A 20,763-nucleotide genomic window follows, 5' to 3' on the forward strand; every position below is an offset into this window, starting at 1 on the left:
GTCAAGTGAACTCTGACAACAATGTGAACCAGATGGCAGAGCGAGTGCTACTGAGGCTACAGCAGAAGTTACAGGGGGTCGAAGAAGGTCTACAGCTCAGTCTCAAAGGCCAGGTGAACTATCTGATACAGCAGGCTGTGGATACACACAACCTCAGCAGAGTTTTTCCAGGATGGATGCCCTTTATGTAACTCTGATAGGGGTACCCTACTTTATGCCAGTTTTTAATAAACAGCTTGGAAGTCTAGCATTATTAGTTACTAAAATTGGAAGCTCTCCGTACACTTATAAACTAAAAGACTGACAGACCAGTATATTGTACATTTAGGGGTTATTGCATATGCATGCAGAACATTGTTGATCCCAGTTAGGTGCTTATGGTGTTTTTGTTTACTCACATGAAAATAATGGCCGTTTTAATTCATTAATCGTGTCATTAATGTTTCAACATTCTTTTGATTCATGTGGATGAAAAAAATATATTGTTAAAACTTCTGTAACAAAGAACATTGATGAACACACTGTATTCAAAATTTTCTCAGATCATGAGAAATTGCAAAAAAAGTACAGTATTAGTTGTAGAGAATGGTGCTTCCCACATCTTGTGAACAGTCAGATATTATGCAAGCATTTAACAGCCTTTTAGAACTGTTGAACATTTTAAAAAGTGACAATGTAGAATACCATTTCATTGTGAAAAAAAAATGCAATTATTATATATTTTTCATGATTAATGGATTTTAGATTCTCATTTGAAAGAAAAAACATAACACATCATTTTTTTTTCAAATTAACAATGTTTATTGCTGATAAGTGTTTGTCTTACAAACGATAACCATTTTGATGAGAAAAATAAATATCCTATGTCAAGAAAACATTGCATCTATTTAGAATCTATATCTACAATTTTTACAGAGCATGCGGATGTTTCAGGATAGCACCAAATTTACCCAACATCAGAATAGATCTCCCATTTAAACGTCAAACCATTAACAGTTAGTCCCTATCTGTTCCCTGCATTCAGCAAACATCCCCCTATCAGTTCATTTGGAATGAGTTAGCTGTGAACAAGTCAATCCCAATATGGTCGTAATATATGTGCATTTAAAAAATGCAAGTGTTCTTCTATTACATAAGCATACTTTCTGTGTGGAATGGCAATGAAAAGTTTAAGGAATAAGTATTGAGGGGAATGTTTGAATAAAGATGAAACTGACTTTAAGAAGGAATGGTTTTTGTATAACAGTAAATGCAGACAAATCTTTTTAGGAAATTGTAAACTAGTTAGCAGAAAGAGCAGCACACAAAGCACCTCCAAATAAGTATTATACCAATAAATCATGCCTGCAATGATTTGTGTGATCCACAATTATTTAAGCGCAATCTATTCATGATGTTTTATGTCAGCTCTGCACAATTGCTGGATTTTTCCTAACCAATAACTGATCATGCTACTGGTCTATCTACCCTATATTTAGTTTGTTTATAAATTACTAAATGAGCAAGTTTGCACTATCTACAAATTGGTCACGACACTAGCGCAATCAACCCTGCTGCAGCATTTTTAATTTGGCACAATGACATTTGCCTTTGAGTGCTTTCAAAGAAAATATTATTTACTAGTCATCTTTAGATAACAACATGATATTGATGCAATATGGAACATGTTACCCAACACTCATTTAAGCTTTGAAATTTGTTGCTCAAAATCAGGCATGACTTTCTTTGACTAAGGTAAATGTGCACCAGGTTTTGATGTGTACGGTAGGCTCAAAATGCATATTGGACTTCTAATACTTCTTACGTCGATTCACAGATGCAGGTTTTGGAATTTCATTACCTCTGTCAGTGAACCCTGACAAACACAGAAAACAGGGACACTCCCCTGTGCTATTACTGCAAGTGCAGGACAAGTTGTGAATACTCTGAAAGTCACAGTACACTGTGTGAAAGTAAGGTTAACATGGACAGAGAAAACATGTAATAGCAATGTGTAATACAGAAAATAATTTGTATAACACTCATGATCATTCCCTTGTAGAAATCAATGGTTTCCTTTGTCCCCCTAAAAACCTGTGTCAGCACCTCAGCACCACATCCTTGTGGTCATTTTATTAATTCACATAAAGAAAATCCCTTGCCCCCCAATGTCATGAAGTCCTTATTTCCCGTGGTGTTTGTGTCTCAGTAATAGTCTCCAGGGAGGGTCTGCCACTGCAGGCTGCTCCCCCAGGCTGGGGCATGTCTTTGGTTTTCCTAGCTATATTATCACAGTCTACTGGGGGCGGTAAGCAGTCACATTTGCGTTTAGGCATTTTCACTCCATCTGCATCATCAAGTCCAAGAGGTTTCTCCTCTGGTAATGGCTGCAGTAATTCCTGAGGAAGAGGAGTGCCATGGTCTGTCTGCATGTGGAGCAACATGGATTCCATCCAGTTATGCACAGTAGAAAATGTTGGTCTGAAATTAAAAAGGAGTCTTGTATCAATTCATGCAAGAACTTAATAAGAAAATATTATCTCTTAGAGCAATAAAATATTTCAAAATGGAAATTCTGAATAAGAGATATGTTGTTGACAATTCCATAAAAAAGTGAAAATCCATTACAGCATGCAACAAGGCTACATTTTGAGGTATTTATTCATAATCCTATAAATTGCTATTTCCATTTTTAACTTATTTTTCATATTTTGTTCTGCATGCTACTACTTCAACACTCAAAAATGATCAAGTAAATAATTAACTAAAACTAACCTGCTTTCTGGGACTAAATTACAACACTTGACTGCAACTCTGAAGAAACATTTTGGACAGTCACCGCAGAATTTCCTATGAAAGGCTTCCACACCAAGCCCAAAGTCCAGTGTTCTTGGCAGGAAATCTGGGTCAGCCTCAACTCTGCCAATTATCTGCAACAAATAGATATTTTATGTGAAAACTGACAAAACAGATTTTTTTTTCTGTTATAAAAAAAAGCCATTTAAACAGTTTACTAAAATGAAAACTGTATAAGTGATCACTGTGAGTCAAATATGATTCAGTGTGACATTCTTTAAATATTCTGGTAAAATAAGTGCAATAGTATGCCTTGGTATAATACATACTCCGCCATCCATCAACACATCTTTATGACCACTTTTAAGATTGTAAACTAGGCACACAAACCTCACCTCACAACAAACAATGCCAAACGAAAACAAATCCACTTTTTCATCATATTTCTTCCCCTGCATCATCTCTGGTGCCATCCAATATGGATTCCCCACCACCGTATATCTTTTCTTTCTCTTGAACCTGCGTAATGTTTTGCTATTTCCACCATTAATACCAGCGCCATTGCTGTCGGGCTCTGGAGAGGAGGGGGACCCTGGGGAGGCAGGCGTGGCTGGGGGCATGCCTCGAAACTGGTCCCGCCTGTTTGTTATCACCCTGGCCAGTCCAAAGTCTGCCACCACCACTTGGCCATTGTCTCTCACCAGGCAGTTGTGGGAGTTCAGGTCTCTGTGGATTAAATCCATTGAATGCAAATAAGCCTGCAAAAAAATAATTATCAAGCATCAGATTGCTGAATAAATTTTAGTGCTTACCATTATTATAACAAATCCACTATTTACTATACAATACATTTTACCTATCAAGTTTGAAAGATTATAACCATTCTAAAACATAATTCCAACCAACAAAGACTGGCTGATAAATTTTACGTTGATTTGCTAAAATACCTTTCAGTTGTGAAACTAATTTTTGCATAAAGCTGTTCCCTACCATTCCAGAGGCAATATCCTTAGCAAACCCCATCCTTTTTGTCCACGGCAGTGCATCACTCATGTCATGAAGTATGGCTTTAAGACTGCCACCAGATATATACTCTGCAATTGTGTCAAATAATCATTATCAAAACTATTTATTCCTCTTTTATACATGTATGATTTAGAACCACAAATATAATGCAAAAATTTTAACATCAGAAGTGAAAATGACAAATTTGTGTTGGTGTTCTGTTATTTGTAACAAAATAGAATTTTTATCTTTCTCTTTAGCTTACCTGTAACAATGTTAAGTTTTTTGGCTTTATAAAGCACCCCAAGAAACTTTAGAACATTTGGATGATCTAGACTGCGTAGCACTGACACCTGTAACAAGAGAAAATAAAAGCATAAAATGTGCCAATATTTTTTGTGAAAATGAACCAATTATGCTGATTTTAGAAATCAACTTGCCTTTTCACAAAACAAGGACCATAAGCAAATTTAAAGATATCCTATACAAATTTTCTACCCAAATAAAACTTATTTTTGAAAAAAATTTTTCTACTCACATATCTCTGATCAACCTGTCCCTGCATGTGTATTTCATGTTTTAAACCATTTCTAATTAAATAACTTAGTTTATTTAGACCACCATGCCTTCCTGTACATTTCAAATACACAAAACAATACCAGTATTAATCCTCCTTTCCTACCTCCTTCAAAAAAGCTTTGTGAGCTTCCTCGTCAAAATCAAACAATTCTTTGAGCACCATGACTTCCTTGGTCACCCTGTGTGTCACCTGCACAACAAGTGTATGATTACTACATTCATTTAAAAATCTTTTCTATGACATCTTTTTTAGTTCAATAATAATATTTGGTCTTGTTTGTATTTCCAAAATCCTAGTCATAATTTTATGAATTGCTATTCATGTATTGTGATGTTTTCAACTGTTCTGTATGTCTGTATATCATAATGACAATTTAAGAAAGCATGCCTTTACCATTTTCTCTCTCACAACTTTTGAATTCTAAAGAAACAAGCCCTAGAAATAATAATAGTGTGAAAAACAAATTCTCTTTATTAAATCCTGCACTTATTTTCTTCAAACACTTGTACAGGAAATCAGTAACAGTGTAAAAGCTTTTTAGCAAACCCCAATTCTTTACCTTGCTTGCCTGTCCAAAGAACCCCGAGCCCAGCACCTCCCCCGCCACCAGGTCACTGGCACGGAACACGCGGTGGTTCTTGGACCCCGCGCGGAATGACTGGGTTCTACTCAGGTCACAGTTCCTATGTTTGGTAGGAGTGGGAGACCGACTAGGACTGGAGCTGCAGAAAGTAATAATAGTTTGCTTGTAGGATGAGTTTGATACGTAAAAAAATAACTAAAAAAAATCTGATTTAACTCAGTGTCCATGGGGGTTTAAATTGCTGCATTATCTGTTTGGTACCATTCTTTTCAGGATAAAGTATCATTACTGATGTGATTGTACACTTAGAAATAAAACAGTGTTCACTATTGTTATTATTATCTAATAAGCATGCATCGACTACATAAAAAAAATTTTAAACATAAATCTCATATATCTGCTGTAAAATTTTTCAAACTATGACTCACTCTCCCTCCCGTGGAAGAGAGGATGATCTGCGATGTCTTCTCTTCACGCTAGTGTCCACCTCCAGGTGGTGTTGTGAGGGACGGAGGGGGGTGGGGTCTCTCTCCAGGGTCAGTTTAATGGCTGCCTGGTTGGCAAGGATGTTATCAATCTGAAAGCAAAAACCACACAAATTCCTGTGAACTTTAAAATATAATTCTTTTATCATCACAAGATTGCCTCTTGATGACCTTAAGCTTCTGTGTACTTCTTTGTCTAGTAATTTCACCAACTAATATCACATAAATCTTCCTGGCATTATTTAATTACAACTTCCACATACTTTCGGTGCAGAGACAATTATAGTTAAATAAAACATAATGTTCACTGAGGAAAAGGGGTGTTTTGAGTTTAGATTAAAAAAGAGATTGCCATTAGAGAAGAGTATTCAATGTATGCTATGACACATATGCCATGCTTATCCCATGACATCAGTTTTACATGTAATTTTAACTTTAATTTTTAAAACTGTCTTACCTCCTCTGCCGTTCTGTCTCTCAGGGGCCTGCCATTGACCTCCAAGATCTTGTCCCCCACATTGAGCACTGAGAGATCTGGGCTCAACTCTGTGTCAATACTGAAATGATAAATACAACAACAATCTCTTATATCCAGTAGAATATACTTTGTTTTGAAAAAATTCAACATTCTATAATTATTCCTCTTTGAGCATTGCAGTATTTCACCCTTTGCAATGAAAAGATAGTAATTGACCTGTTGTGTGTCTACTTATCATTTCTTGATGTCTTTATTGACAACCTTCTTGGAAGCAACCTTCTTGGAAATATGGATTTATTGGTCTAACTCTTATTGTCAATCCTGCACATCAGACAAAAGAAATCTTTGACTGACATCTTTGTTTTACTGACGAATTACAAAGATGGAATCCAGATGAACAGAGAGGCAATACTGTCTCCTGGGTATGTATTACAAGCTGGATTTAACACATAAAGAGGATAATTACACACAATCTTTCCATGGTGCCAAAATTAGAAAGAGTTATAAGTTTCAGCAGTTTATATACATATGCTACTCCTGTGGAAATGCACTTATTGGCCCAAACTAACAGCAGAAAGAACCCCCCCCCCCCCCCCAAGCTTAATTTTTTTACATAGTATGCAAGTGAATGCATAGATGAAGTTTCTAAAAATCAGTCATCATGCTGGTGGTGAAATCAAACCGTGGGATATCTCTGCGTTAATTGTTAATTCTTATGAAACAAACTTTGATTGAAATCAGAATGTTACCAGAGCACTACATAAATCTACAACACAAACTCCTTGATCTTTAATATTACAAATGAGTGATCCACAGAGTTTTCCGAAGATGTGACAGTTATTGTCAAAGCGTAATCATATTTGATGACATTCATGATAGCAACTTTTCCAGACACTCTGCCAGATAACAAATGAAATCGTATACAGCGATGATTTTATCCACACAGGTAGGGATGTCTTTGAAGTGAAATATTTTTTTTAACACACTGGGTTCTATGTACCACAGATCTGGGCACATGACACCTCAGCTGTGATGAGGTGTACACTGTAGTAATTACATGAGAGACAACATGACCAGGCACTGCATCAGATAATACACAACTTTCCTTTGAACTATAATAAACTTAATCTTCAAATCTACTTCCGTCTTTTCCAATCAGACGAAAAACAATGTGTATACTTACTTCTCATGGCCAGAAAAGCATGACTCATTTCAACAATAATGAGGAATGTATTTATGAAACCTAGCCATCATAATGAATATCAGAAGGTGTAGATATAAGGCTTCATGCAAACTATACATTGTTCCCGGACATGCTTTCAGTCCACATGCTATATGAAGGTAATGCAGCACACCTTTTATTTGTTTGGTATCAGATCACAGTCTCTTCTATACTTTAAGGCAGTCTGCATTTATTTTGACAAAATTTATAGAGTAGATAGTACATATGCAAATTAATGAAATTCAATGTTATGTGTTTGGCAAATAACAAATCATTTTGAACATTATCATCACTTTGATATTCATTAGTCTAATCAGTCAGCAACTTTCTCAAAAATCTACATATGCCTTGCTGCCCTTTAGCAAATACGGAGCAGGATAAATTACTGTCTAAGTATTTTATTGCATGTTAGAGGCATTGGCATTTCTGGGGTGTTGAACTTGTTTGATTAATTTCAGAGAAAAAGCTATTTTCTGGATGGAGAACATTCTATTCTAATTTATCATATTATTGTAGAGGGAAATTTCACAGAATAGATATTGGATTTTACAAAAAGATTAATACATATGTGACACTTTCAGTATATTTTCCCACCATAGATGTAACACCTTTATAAGAAAAATATATTGAAGTTTGGACAATGTTGTAAAAGAGACCCAGAAACAAAATAAAAAAACCAAATGTACCTGTTTTTAAAAAAAACTTTTGTAGTTATAAATTTTGTCCATTTCCACAATAACTATCTGATAAATTTTTATATCACCATCCTGCAATCTGTGTTTATTCAACAAAGCAATGTTTTCAGACCATACAGCCACTTACTCAGAGATCCTGATGCTGGTCTGGGACTCCAGAACCCCACGATTTCTCTTCTTCACCACCGTCACTTCAAAGCCCCTCTTTCCGTCTGGTGTGGGCGGGATTTCTACTAACTGGATAGAGTGTGGTTTCCGTCTGCCAGGGGTATCCACCAGGAGAGGCTTCATCACACGAGAATAGCATGTTCCACTGCGAAAAGAATACAAAAAAGGTTGATCTCCAACATAAAAAAGCCTGAACTCGAGCTTAAACTTAGCTCCATCCGACTTCTCTCTGACTTCAGTCGTCAGCATTGCAGGCTTATTCTGCACACATGCAATGTTCCATAACATGCAAAACTGCACTTCAATTTACGCTGAAGCTGCATGCTAAAACCCACTTCTCTATTTCTAATCAGGTTCATTGATTACTTTTATTTTAAATATGCTATGTACTAGTATATCAAAAAGTACTTTTTTCAAATCTAACAAAAGGTAAGCAGACAGAAGGACTTGGCAAAATCCAGCATTCATGTATTCATGAAATTGTCAATACTTAACAAATACCCAGCATATGCTTAAAAAAGTGACATGATCTTTAAAACCATTCGCTCAAAAAGATGTCCAAACCCAATCTGCTTTGCACTTTCCTTCCTGTACTTACCACATTTTTATACTACTAGTAGAACTGACTGTATATTTAAATTCAGTATGTGTTCACTTTCTACTCTGCTGCCACCTCAGTGATAAAGACATCAGCAGCAGATGGTAATAATGTTTGTGTCACATTTGTCTACAGGGAGACTCAAAATGTGACAGCTCTCCAAGTATTACAATGCACACAAAAGCTTATTCCAATAAAAACACCAACAAGAGCAAGTCACGGCATCACACAATGAGCACGGAACTCTCCATCAGTTTCCGACCAGTACCATCACCTTAGTTGAGGGATATAAGTGCATTATGAGTTTTGCCATGATATCAGAAGGTTCACTGTTGTTTGGCACCCATGGTGTATACACAGCAATTAAGCTTTCCCCACAGGCAAGTGGAAATAGCAGTAAATTGTCATGACCAATGAGCCTAGATGGCAGTAATCACTCTCCTTATGGCTATTTCCCAGACAGAATTCTTCCCAGGCGAATAAAAATCTCCCGTTTACCAGGTCTTCAGTATAGTGGGGATAGATCATGTGGAGAAACTACAGATATTCTGAGTAAACATGCACAATGTCTATATGGAAAATGTGTTATTAGTATGGTTACATAATTTCTTCATTGCTGCGTCAATTTAGAGATTATGGATTGCTAAAGTATAGATGGTAATCTGTATGCAAGAAGTGCCAGTTGGTGTCCTTTATTAATCAGAAGAGTTGCCCAAAACTGTAATCCACAAGATTTCAACAAATTTGCTAGGTCTGTATACTGTTATATGATTTTTATTTTCCTTGGCAATTATCTCCATTTTCTTAGGAACTTTCACCGATGTGGGTAAAAAATAAATATATGTTCTAGTATATGTTCAATGCCATGCATAAAGAATATTATATTTCATAATAATCAAAATTATTTACCAAAAATATTCCTGGTAATACATTTTGGTCACCCCTGTCCAACAAATGATTAGGTTTACATCTGCCAGATTGGTCAATCAATATTCTACTTCACAAATGAAGATGTGCAATGTGTACCATGTCAACCTGCTGTCAATCAGATGCCATACCTTGGGTTGCTAGGGGGCCTGTTGTTACCATGACATTGATGGAAATTGAAGGACTACAAGATCTAGTGATTGCTTATCACAATCAGGGGTGGATTGAGGCCGTCTTCTTGGTCTTCCAGAAGATGGTCAGTTTTTCAAGTTTACATTGACGGGTATTTAATTTCTTCTGTCAGAAGATGGCCAAAAATGGAAAATGGATCAACAAAGATAATTTGGAAGTCTGTCAGAAATTATTTCTAGATCATCCCCTGACTAATGTGACTGGGCTGCTCCAGTTCTGCCAGCTTTTGAAAGAGGAAAAGTGTGTTAGATGTGCCAGTTTGGCACACAATTTCACATTGAGCTTCTGAGTTTGCCTTAGCTTAGAAATTGCTTCAATATTATAGAACGTATTTCCGTTGCTTCCTAAACATGGTCTATTTTCATGATTTGTAAATAACAATTGGGGGCCCTAGACAGTCCTCCCTTGATGCTACAATGTGACAAACCATTTAGTATTCTACTAGGTATCAAAATCAACTGGAAGGAAAAAAGACAACCTACCAGTAAAGTTTGGACCTCTCCAGCAGGGCATATGTCTCCCCATCCCCTATAAACACATCACAGTTGGTGCATTTGAAACATTCTGGATGGTACTTGTGGTCCCCTGCAACCTGAAATCATAAGAGAACATATATATAAAGGTGATGAAATATGCTTGATATTTCTAGTTATCTTTGTTTATTAATCTTTCATCAGAAATTTTACCCAGATCAATTTTACCAAATTGAATAATTTGTATAATGGACAACGACTCACTTACTGATGCACACTTCCGCAAGAATGTGTCTTTGCAAAGGAAAAAATACTGAAACACTGACCACCTCAGAGCATCATTTAATTCCACAGACCATTGGTCATGCACTTACAGACCACCAGGGTCAAGCAGAGGGTGTTAAGTGCAAGTAGTGATATGTATGTTTTGCATGCCACCAGTGACATGATACTTCTCATCTAAACTGGGAAATTATCATTCATGACACGCTTCTTTGATGTTGCAATTTACTTGGTCAACCAAAAATGATTCTCAGTGCATCATCTCTTTGATGTCTGAATAAAAACCAAATACATACAATGTTTATATTATATTTTCTTGCATTCATCACCTGTAATTTGTTTCCAAAGTCAAATACAATGCTTCTTTTCAATTTTAGTGTCATCATAATGAATGATGAAAGACAATTATTCAACTGTTATTATATAATTATTTGTTTTATTTATAACCTGTGTGTCAGTTGGAACCACCCAGAGGAAATGACCTTATATAAGGCCATCAATTTTATATATATATTCTTACACAAGGTTTAGACCAGATATATATATATATATATATATATATATATATATATATATATATATATATACACGTCAGTTAAAGAACAGAATTTTGCCCTACTAAACAGCTGTCCTTATTTTTTTCTGTCAAAGTCTACCTACCATAACAAACACAATGAGTCAATAGCATGCCGAAGAAACGTGACACAAAAACTTAAACAAATAATGAACAAAACAAGTAACACACATCAGCTGCATCCCTCTGTTCTAATTTTTTTCATTAAGGTACTGATAAGCATACATTGGCTGAACTTACAAACTAAATCAGTGACTAGCTAGGAGCATCAGGTGTGCCAGGATTGTCAAACCTGGTCAACTTGTTGACTGACACAGGTGCCACGTACGCCACAGGTGACATGCTAAGTATAGCCACATACATGTACATCACAGCACTATGGCTCCACTGTCTGACTGAAACACTCTGCTTGCCTCTCAATTTTTCTTTGTAGCTTTGTGTGTGTGTTAGTTGGACAAGTACCAACATCACATGTTAATTTTTGTTTTGTTTTTCCAAATATTGGTGTTAAAATAATATGTTTCGGTGTCTGATCGCAGAGCCCTAGTGTTTTGTTCATAAAACCATGTTTGCAATCAATACAATTATTTATATGTAATGCTAAAATGTGACACTGAGGTATATTGAGGGTACACGTCATCACATTAACTATTCCTTGCATGGTCACATCTCATCAGACACGAGTTCAGTAACACAACACATTTAACTGGCACAACAGGATCTTGGCAAAAGTTGAACCAGAAATTCTGGAAATGATGATAACTCAGTTTAGCCCAGTTTACAATTGACATCATTCTTATCTTGCAGCATGAAGAGCATATATCCCATCAAAATATATTTATTGTTCGAAATAGCTCGGTTATGCCAGGATCAGTTTATGTTAACTGTTACTGAATTGGAAGATAGGAGTCGTGAGCTGACCGTGCCTGAGTGTTTGTTTTTTGGTTTTAACATATATATATTTAAAGTAACTGAATAAACTGATAATTACCATGGCATAAGGTGGGTTCTGCAAAAAACGGTGTGGAGGTGGAGAGACCATTAGGAGATGGGGGGGATGCTTTTAAGTGACGTCGGCCATATTTAGTCCGCGGATCAGTAAGTCGGCGGTTCATCTGTTCTGAACGCGATCATACTCTCTAGTAGACCCCAGCTGTATGTACTGCCTCCATATGCTACTCACCATGACTGGTCCTGTGATCACCTGCAGACATTTATTGCAAGCCTCCCCAAACTTGGCCCAGTAGTCCTCCTTACAATACAGCTTCCCTTCCTTCTCAAAGTACCAGTTGGACAGGCAGCCATGACAAACAGAACACCTGGAAGAAAACATGGTCAACAGTTATTAGTAAACAGTAATGACCATACTGTCATCGTTATTTTTAACCTTGAACAGCCTGGCACTGAAAACCATAGCTGTTTATAGTATTAACAGGCATCACATATTTACCAAAAATAAAGCAGCATAATACATGTTCCAGTATGGTGAAAATTGAAATAATATGTGAACTGAACTGATAACAATTCATTGGTTATTCATACAACTATATAGGAATATTTGTCATCTAATTATCTTATTCAGTGAATATAGCATTAGTAAAGTTCAAAGCAGGACAGTTGCAGCTCTTTGTGTATAATATGTGGGGGCCATTCCACAGTAACAACTCCATTGCAAAACTTTTTTTAAAGTGTCTCCTCAAAACTTAGTTGAAAAGATCATTGAGATGAGGTGCGACTACTTTTATCATTTATTTTAAAATGTGACACATCCAGAAATAAACATTACAGAGAGAGAAGGAAGTTCCAGAGGGATGGTCCTTTCAAACAGCTCATTTCTCTTCAAATGTTGATCCACCAGAGACAATTAATCAACCACCGCCCCCAGGGGGATTGCCCCCAGTTTAATCAAGGTATTGGCAATCAAGGGGAAACTAATTCCATTTCATACTTGGCATGTTTGACATTAACTTATGTTATCTTCAGTCAACTGACAGCCACTTCCACAGTTTGTCATGTCCTCAGTTTGCTGGGTTGCAATCTTATTTTCCAAATTAACAATGGCACTTTCTGTTTTGTTTCCCAGCACTGATGCCGGGTGCGCTTCGCTATGCCGAAGGTTCGCTATGCCGAAGGTTCGCTGTGCCGAGGGTTCGCTATGCCGAAGGTTCGTTATGCCGAGGGTTCGCTGAGCCGAAGGTTCGCTATACCGAGGGTTCGCTATGCCGATTGTTTTTAAAAAGATGTTAATTTTACACACACCCAATAACTACAACAAGTTCGCCAAAAATAATTAGAGAATGTTTTCTTGTCAGTAATTTCCTAAATGTGGGTGACGCCCATAGTGCCAAAAATAATTAATATATTAACTTACAGAACTGATTATTTAAAGCGATTTAAGATGTTTATGTCCATAAGGATAAATCTTCAATGCGCAGTTTTAACAAATCCAAATGGTACGGATAGAAGAAGAGAACTTTTAAAACTCGTTTATTTTCAAAAAAGGCCACTGCTCGCCACGTTACATAACAAGCACAATGGGTGATGGGTAGCCGACTTTTTCGGCGCAGCGAACCCTCGGCGCAGCGACCCTTTCGGCATAGCGAACCTTTGATTTTGGGGCTCCGGAAAAACTTAGCCGATTTTAGACCAATTTTCCGGTTTTGTCGGCACAGTGAACCCTCGGCACAGCGAACCTTCGGCACAGCGCGCTGTCCCCCTGATGCCAGTTAGAAAACCTGATATTTCCTGATAGTTTTACTTTGAGTAATAGTAGTTTTATCTATGATAAATGATGGTCGTAACAGATTATGATACTATGTCAATGTTATCTAAATCTCCGTCACACATTTCTGTGCTGCTTACACCTTCCTCAAAAGCCAATACATGTATGCGATATTTGCTTAAAAGTATTATTCTCACAGTCAGAGGTCTTACTATCTCTTGTAGGTCCTTGTATACATGGACAGCTGTCTTCCATACTTTAGCTACATGTATACTTAATGAGATGTTTCTCGTGATTTTTTTTATGTTAGGGAATTAATTAATACCCTGGTATGTTCTATCAAATGAGTACATTTTATGAGTGCATTTTGGTGTATTGAAGTATAAATATGGCTGTAATGTGATGGCATATGCATGTCATCAACAGAGAGATATTATGTCAGATGAAGGATCAACTATGGTGACACACACACACACATACACACACACACACAAACACACATAAGAATTATCAGCGCATGAAACTATCCAATACTGGGGAACTGTTTAACAATGTGGATCAAACAAACTATCTTTGAAATCGTCAGACAAGCCTTTATCAAGGAGATGTGTGATTGAAAGTATAAAAATTACATCAATATACTGTATGTCATTACTGCAGTTTTGCATTTCAGAACCTTAATATAAAAAAATGTCATTATGCACAGGGTCATAAACTATCACCTAAACACCCCAAATTTGTAAGAAATATTAAAACATAAGCAACATATGTTAAAATAACCTTTAAGCTGCAGGGGCAAATTAAATATAGTCCTCTATGCCTATAGTGACACTCATGTCTTAATCCACCCCTACGTCAGATGTTGACAGTACATTATTAGACAACTGTCTTGGAATGTACCCATATCTCTTGCATCAATGGTACAAAACTGTGAAATATGTGCTAATATATTAGTCACCCACATACAGATACACAGCAGCCCTGCTCTACTTAAAAAGGCCTGACCACAATCACGAAGCTTCTGACTAGTATAACCACAAAATATGGTTCAAAGGAACTTCCTTCTTTATACTCTAGACCATCAGTTTTTAACAAAAATAATAGAAACTCTTTTGAAATATTGTGTGAAGTAACAGGTAAAACATTTACATATCTGGGCTCTCTTGACGGCAGATTAATTATAGTTTCTTTAATAAATCTAGATGGGGACCTTAATTAACAGATTACGACCACAATATACATGTATGGTAGCTGATCCATATAGGATTTTAAACAGACAATAATAAGAACTTAGTTAATCATTAGGAAGATTTCGAGATATCAAAGGTGGTATCCTTTGTGGACAGTCCTTGACACTCTTATTGTGTCTCTGTATTGTAGAACACCTGTTCTTAAGAACTGTGACATGTGTAGAACTGAAAAATAAACTTTGAAAAACAAATGTTTTTTTTTTACTATTCAAAACTGGAAATTAAGCTTAAAAAGTTCTTTTCTATCTTTGCAGAGGCAGTATCTCTCAGTACAAATTATGAGATACACATAAGACAAATGTCAAACAGTAAGGAAACTGTGCACCTCTGTGTAGATATCAGCCATAAATCTAACAAAGCCCGCCTTATCATTCCCAGCAAACAATATTGTGCTTGTAAGTGTTAATTCCCTTCCTATTGTCAATCTGACACTGTTATCACTCTCTTACACAATATAAGTGTTCACTGATTAAATGCATGAAGCACAGTTGCTTTCAAGGATGTTCCATTTACTATCAACAAAGTTTGAATTCTACCTGTACTTTCATTTTTGACTTAATAAAAATTTCCATTTTCAATGGGATATATGTCTTGAACTATAAACATTCTTCCTCATCACACTATTACTGTCTGAAGAGATCCAAAAACTAAAATCATAATATTAGAAAAGCAATGAAGGTGAACAGAAATACAGGTCACCTAACTTCATCAAAAAGCCATAACATATATTTCAAGAGACAGCAATGTAAAGAAACTCAAGTGAAATAAACACAGTAACTACTTCACCAATGAGCACGTCTCTAACAGAGCTGTAACTTTGATAACTTCAGTAATACAATCCACTGCCACCACAATGTAACTGTCAGTACTCGACAACTTGAATAACAGATAAACGTATTACAACACACCTACCTGTTGGGCAGACGCAAGACGAACCACCAAAACTCTCTAAAAACTCTACACAAACTAATGAAGAATCCAAAAAAGTACAAAAAACACAGTGCCAAAGCCTGCAGTGCCATATTTTTACTGTCTATACAATGCTTCAGTCAGTAAGACATAAGGGACATCCTTGACTAACCAGTTGAGGTCTTGTGTCTAACCACACACATTAAAATCATCCCAAGCACATCAGTGCGTCAAGATGGATTCCCCCTGTCATACTGGGAGACACAGCTCTCAGGTCATGTGACAGGTGGTGGAAGGCATGAAGACTATTCATAAAGTAGCCCCAAGCAGCCATGGAGAGGATGAGAGCTTGGAAGCGTGCACATTGACTATTCATGCAGAATACAAATTGCAAGGCAAAAAAGTATCAGGCAAATCATGTTATTAACTAATGACAGTTATGAATATCTGATTGCTATTTCAATATATATATATATATACCAAAGAAAATAACATAAAGCTTATGTAAATGGATGGAGAGCAATATGTTTATGAAACTCGTTTGTGCGTAAAGGATATTTTTAGTGACATGAGTAATACTTTCAAAGAACGTTATTATCATGACAAATAGTATTTTTATTTTTAGAAAAATTAACACAAAAATTCAAAAATATTCTTCATCATTCACAACTCTGAACTTAATAAAAACTTTTTTCCTGTGCTCTAGAATCTCTTTCCAAAAGCAGAAGTAAATGCAGAAACAGCCATTATGTTATAGTGTAGAAAAGAGACCTATAATTATTGCCAAAAAGGAAGGTATCAAATTATCCACATTTCTGTCAGGTATGTTGACCTATCTTTTTACTTTATTCAGTAATCGATTTGTAGCTTCATTCTTCAGACAAGTACAGACATTCTACTCAGGGGGCCTGACTGGGTCAAAATACAACAACTAGTACTAAGTAAATCCCTGAGGCAAACATGGACTAAAATAACTACCATATAATGAGCTAATCTAATTTCTCACCTGGGGTTTACAAGGTCAGGCCCGCTCCCCTGCTCTAAGCATTCACCTTGGAAGGTGTTGTCCCAATTAGACCACTAAAGTTATAGGAAGAGACATATTCCCACTCTTGCTACTGGTGACAAGGTGTGTAACTAAAAAATGAGCTGGCTTCATCTTCTTGACAACTACACAGACAACTTCCTCTAGTCCAAAACTATACAGACAAATGGATGCTACACATTTTTTTTTGGATCTCTAGTCTGGGTTTTTAATAAGTGCTATCAGCCTCCATCATTAAATAACTGTATCATATGAACCTCTAGCATGTTTAAACTGCCTGTGGCCATTAAAAAATAACAATTAGAAATTTGCTTGGTAAATCTATTTCCCTTTTCACCTTCCATACTTACTGTCTTCAGAACTAGACTAGACATATTAGTTGATAACATCAGTGGAGACATGTTGTGAGAAAGAAGAATAGCATTAAAACAGACATTTTTCTTTCATATGGCTTATTTTATCAAGTTATTCATAATAAAAGTCTGAAAACAGTGCTTTTTTATAAGTGACTATCAAGGTATATATTATCTAGAAGACAACAAGTAGTGTATGTGCATGTGTGTGTGTGTGTGTGTCAAGACAAGTGGGTGCAGCTAGAGAAGTTATTTATTAATATCTATTATTCAACAGGTATCTTATCACTACTTTAACTGAACAACCAACACCCTGATAATTAGAAGAGAGAATAGTGGAAACTGTGTCAAGAGGCTGCCAGGTGTCAATTGTGACATGATAAAACTTGAATGAATTGACTGATGTATAGTAAATCATACTAGCAAACAGACCTTCATATCCTTTAAAGTATGTATATATATATATATATATATATATATATATATATATATATATATATATATATATATATATATACTTACTTAGCTAATGGACTTTTGAATGACCAAAGCTTTGCTAAGGGCTCTGTTCCCTCAATAAACTAAACAAAAACTTTCCAAGCAATCAAAAATAACTCAAAATGCCAGCTCAAATAAATAAACAGTTTAAATCATTTCACCTCTACCCTTTACAAAATGCCATTCAATTTCCTTATAATGCTTGCCAACAATGATTACTAATAAATGCATTTACCAACATTTTTAACAGGATGATGAAAATTGTTATAAAAACATAGTAATATTTATTTAAATTTACTAAACAATAAATACTAGTAAATAGTATTTTAACTAACTGTAAAGTTCACCATCACTGAAAAAGACAGGACTAGATGGAACACATATCTTGGTGTACATGACAACATATGATTCTCCTTCAAAATGAAGGTGCATTTTTTTTCCATATTCATCAGATGGTTCCACAAATTGTTCTAAACTGTAAACAATCATTACAAAAACAATAACACTACAGCACCACGAATATTCTGCAGTCCATTCAAGCTACAGGTACCTTTTAAAGTCACTTCTCGTGATGTCTCTTCAGATACAAACTCTACTATTCATAATAAGCACCAGGGTATGGTGTGTTGTGGCTCATTGCCCCGACTACATCACACAGTCCCAGTGTTCATTGATGACACTAAGCCTGTTTAATGAGAACATAACATGACACTAGCGCACCAAAAGCATATCTCACTTCCCAACTTGAAAGATAACAACTATTATATGCATGTATTTACAGGTTTACAGTCTTTGAAATAAGATTCCGTGATATGAAAAAATGTTAAGTGTTCAATTACATTACTGCTTTGCATTTTCATGGTGATCACTTGTGACAGTGAGATTTTATGGAGAATATTCAAAGAATAAAAATATAAAACTGCAAAAAAGAGAAAAGCCATTTGCAAACAGTAAAGTCAATTTAAGTTTAGGATATCCAAACACTGACAGTAGCTATGTGAAAGGTAAGCCTTTTCAACTCTTGACCCCCTACAAATATTGACCAAATAGCTAAATCAAACTAACTCAGCTCCACTCCCATTCATAAAATTCTTCAGCATCCTGTTTTTCTCATAAATAATCACTAAATGAAAAGAAAACATGTATAAACTACTTTAATTAACATCTTTATAAAAATCAATTCCAATTTATTTAGCAGTATAGTGTAAATTAATCTTGTCAAAGAAACCATTTGTTTCTCAACTACTTTATCAAATTATTCAACTTTTTTTCACCTTGTCAACTCAAGTATTCTAACATGAATTCTTCCTAATGCTGGTAAGAATAACAGGTATATAAAAACAACTTCAAAAAGTAAACAATATTGTAGCAATACATACATGTGTCACCTTTGGATAGTGATGACTCCATCACCTATGAAGTTCATAAACCATGTGTAGTTTCACAAAACTAGTGTAGTTTCACAAAAAAAAGTCCACCATTATTGGAAGACAATTTTTTGAAGAAAAAAGACAAGTTGACAATAACAGAGGCAGGCAAATGACCTAAGAATCGACTAGAGAACTCGAGCGACATCATGCATCCTCTCACCTGGCACAAGCTGTGTGACCATGCCGTATGATATTCTGGACATCATCACTGTTCTGTCTCTGTATCACCACCTGCACTCCCTTCATGCTGGCAGCCAGGACCATGTCCCTCTCGGAAGCCTCAACACTCAGTCAACTTCTACAAAACTTCACAGTCACACCTGACAAACTGCAGAAGTTTCAACCACTGGTCAACTGCATGTCTGCAGTCTTATCCAGTGACCTCTACAAATGCCCAGCACAACTCCATAGGGAAAAGTCACCAATGTTGAACAGCTCCTCTAATTAAATGGTACCTGAGTGTTTCTGATAATCATCTTTGTCAATAGCAAACTGATGAAGTCAGAGGTGCCTTCCGCTGAAGTCACTGAAGTCAGATAGGCCTGGGTTTAATATGTGTTCTCAAGGAGCAGTCAGGAAATGTGGTCACCACCTATCTCTTATCATCTAAATACCCCTAGCCAATGGGCTATATAACAACACTAGACTGATTTGGCTCCACCAAGCAAGTTCAACACTACCTGACATATATAATCAAACTAGTTAATGGAGTCAGTAAACAGTGGCATCTTTATATTTTGGGGAGAGGGTGAAAAGGAATTTGCATATTGTCACAAACATCATTCCAGAAAATAAGTCTTGTGAAAATTTAAATAAACAAAATTTTTTTTTTTCATTACACAGAAATTACCTGAAAGTACATTAAATATATGAATACAAATAGTTTGCTCCCTAAGCACTGCCCTCCTCCCCATCCCCCCTTTTTCAGCAGTGACAACCTACAAGCTCACTGCACCAGATGGCACAATGGGCATTTGCTGTGCAATTAACTAATTTATATAACCAATCAACAGGCCTTCAAATACCAAGTGTTCAGATGGTAACAGACTGCTCATCATCACAGTCTAGAATTAAATGCATTTTCAGAGTAAAAGAAATTGCATCCATAGCAATTATACTAGTGTCTTATCTGTCATATGGAATGGGCCACACCCTGAAAACATTGACCTATTATTTAAAAGTTTAAAATCAAGCTAGCAAAAGCTTTCATATGCACAGACAGTCATGTCAGTCTAAACGTGAAGACTGACAAAACAATATTACAACTTTGAAACCTCTGACAGGCCAATCTCATGCTTCCACTGTAAATACAAAATCAAAATTCAGGGGTGGATTGAGGCCATATTCTGGGTCTTCTGGAAGAAAGTCAGATTTTTAAGTTTACATTAACAGGTATGTAATTTTTCTGTCGGAAGACGGTCAAAAATAGAGGATGGATCAACAAAGATAATTTGGAAGACTATCAGAAAATATCTTTGGATCCGCCCCCAAAATTATCCAAAGATAAACCAAATGAAAC

At 36.1% G+C, this 20,763-nt stretch overlaps 3 protein-coding genes across 10 annotated transcripts in view; 2 read left to right on the forward strand and 1 right to left on the reverse strand.

Moving 5' to 3' along the window:
- The window catches only part of LOC147763991 (serine-protein kinase ATM-like), a 28,835-nt gene extending 26,701 nt beyond the window's left edge, over positions 1-2,134 (forward strand). The window contains exon 49 of the mRNA XM_087004133.1: positions 1-2,134. Coding sequence (XP_086860259.1) covers positions 1-191 — 191 coding nt within the window. The 3' untranslated portion in view covers positions 192-2,134.
- Positions 778-20,763, reverse strand: part of LOC106171174 (LIM domain kinase 1) — a 23,388-nt gene continuing 3,402 nt past the window's right edge. For 2 of the 8 annotated variants that reach the window (XM_087004142.1, XM_087004151.1), the window contains 12 exons: positions 12,221-12,356; positions 10,191-10,300; positions 7,951-8,136; positions 5,886-5,985; positions 5,372-5,520; positions 4,920-5,082; positions 4,463-4,549; positions 4,046-4,133; positions 3,766-3,869; positions 3,171-3,533; positions 2,755-2,909; positions 778-2,460 (listed from right to left, as the gene is read on the reverse strand). In XM_087004142.1, coding sequence (XP_086860268.1) covers positions 2,151-2,460; positions 2,755-2,909; positions 3,171-3,533; positions 3,766-3,869; positions 4,046-4,133; positions 4,463-4,549; positions 4,920-5,082; positions 5,372-5,520; positions 5,886-5,985; positions 7,951-8,136; positions 10,191-10,300; positions 12,221-12,356 — 1,951 coding nt within the window. In that variant the 3' untranslated portion in view covers positions 778-2,150. The other 6 variants (XM_087004175.1, XM_013551374.2, XM_013551376.3 and 3 more) reach the window with 6 other exon arrangements.
- LOC106171128 (uncharacterized) overlaps positions 16,628-20,763 on the forward strand; it is an 11,671-nt gene continuing 7,535 nt past the window's right edge. The window contains exon 1 of the mRNA XM_087004203.1: positions 16,628-16,740. The gene's annotated coding sequence lies outside the window, so the exon portion shown is untranslated. The remainder of the gene's footprint in view (positions 16,741-20,763) is intronic.

The sequence above is a fragment of the Lingula anatina genome, chromosome 1 (assembly GCF_051362555.1).
Source record: "Lingula anatina isolate TDL-2025a chromosome 1, LinAna3.0, whole genome shotgun sequence".
Taxonomy (NCBI): Eukaryota; Metazoa; Brachiopoda; class Lingulata; order Lingulida; family Lingulidae; genus Lingula; species Lingula anatina.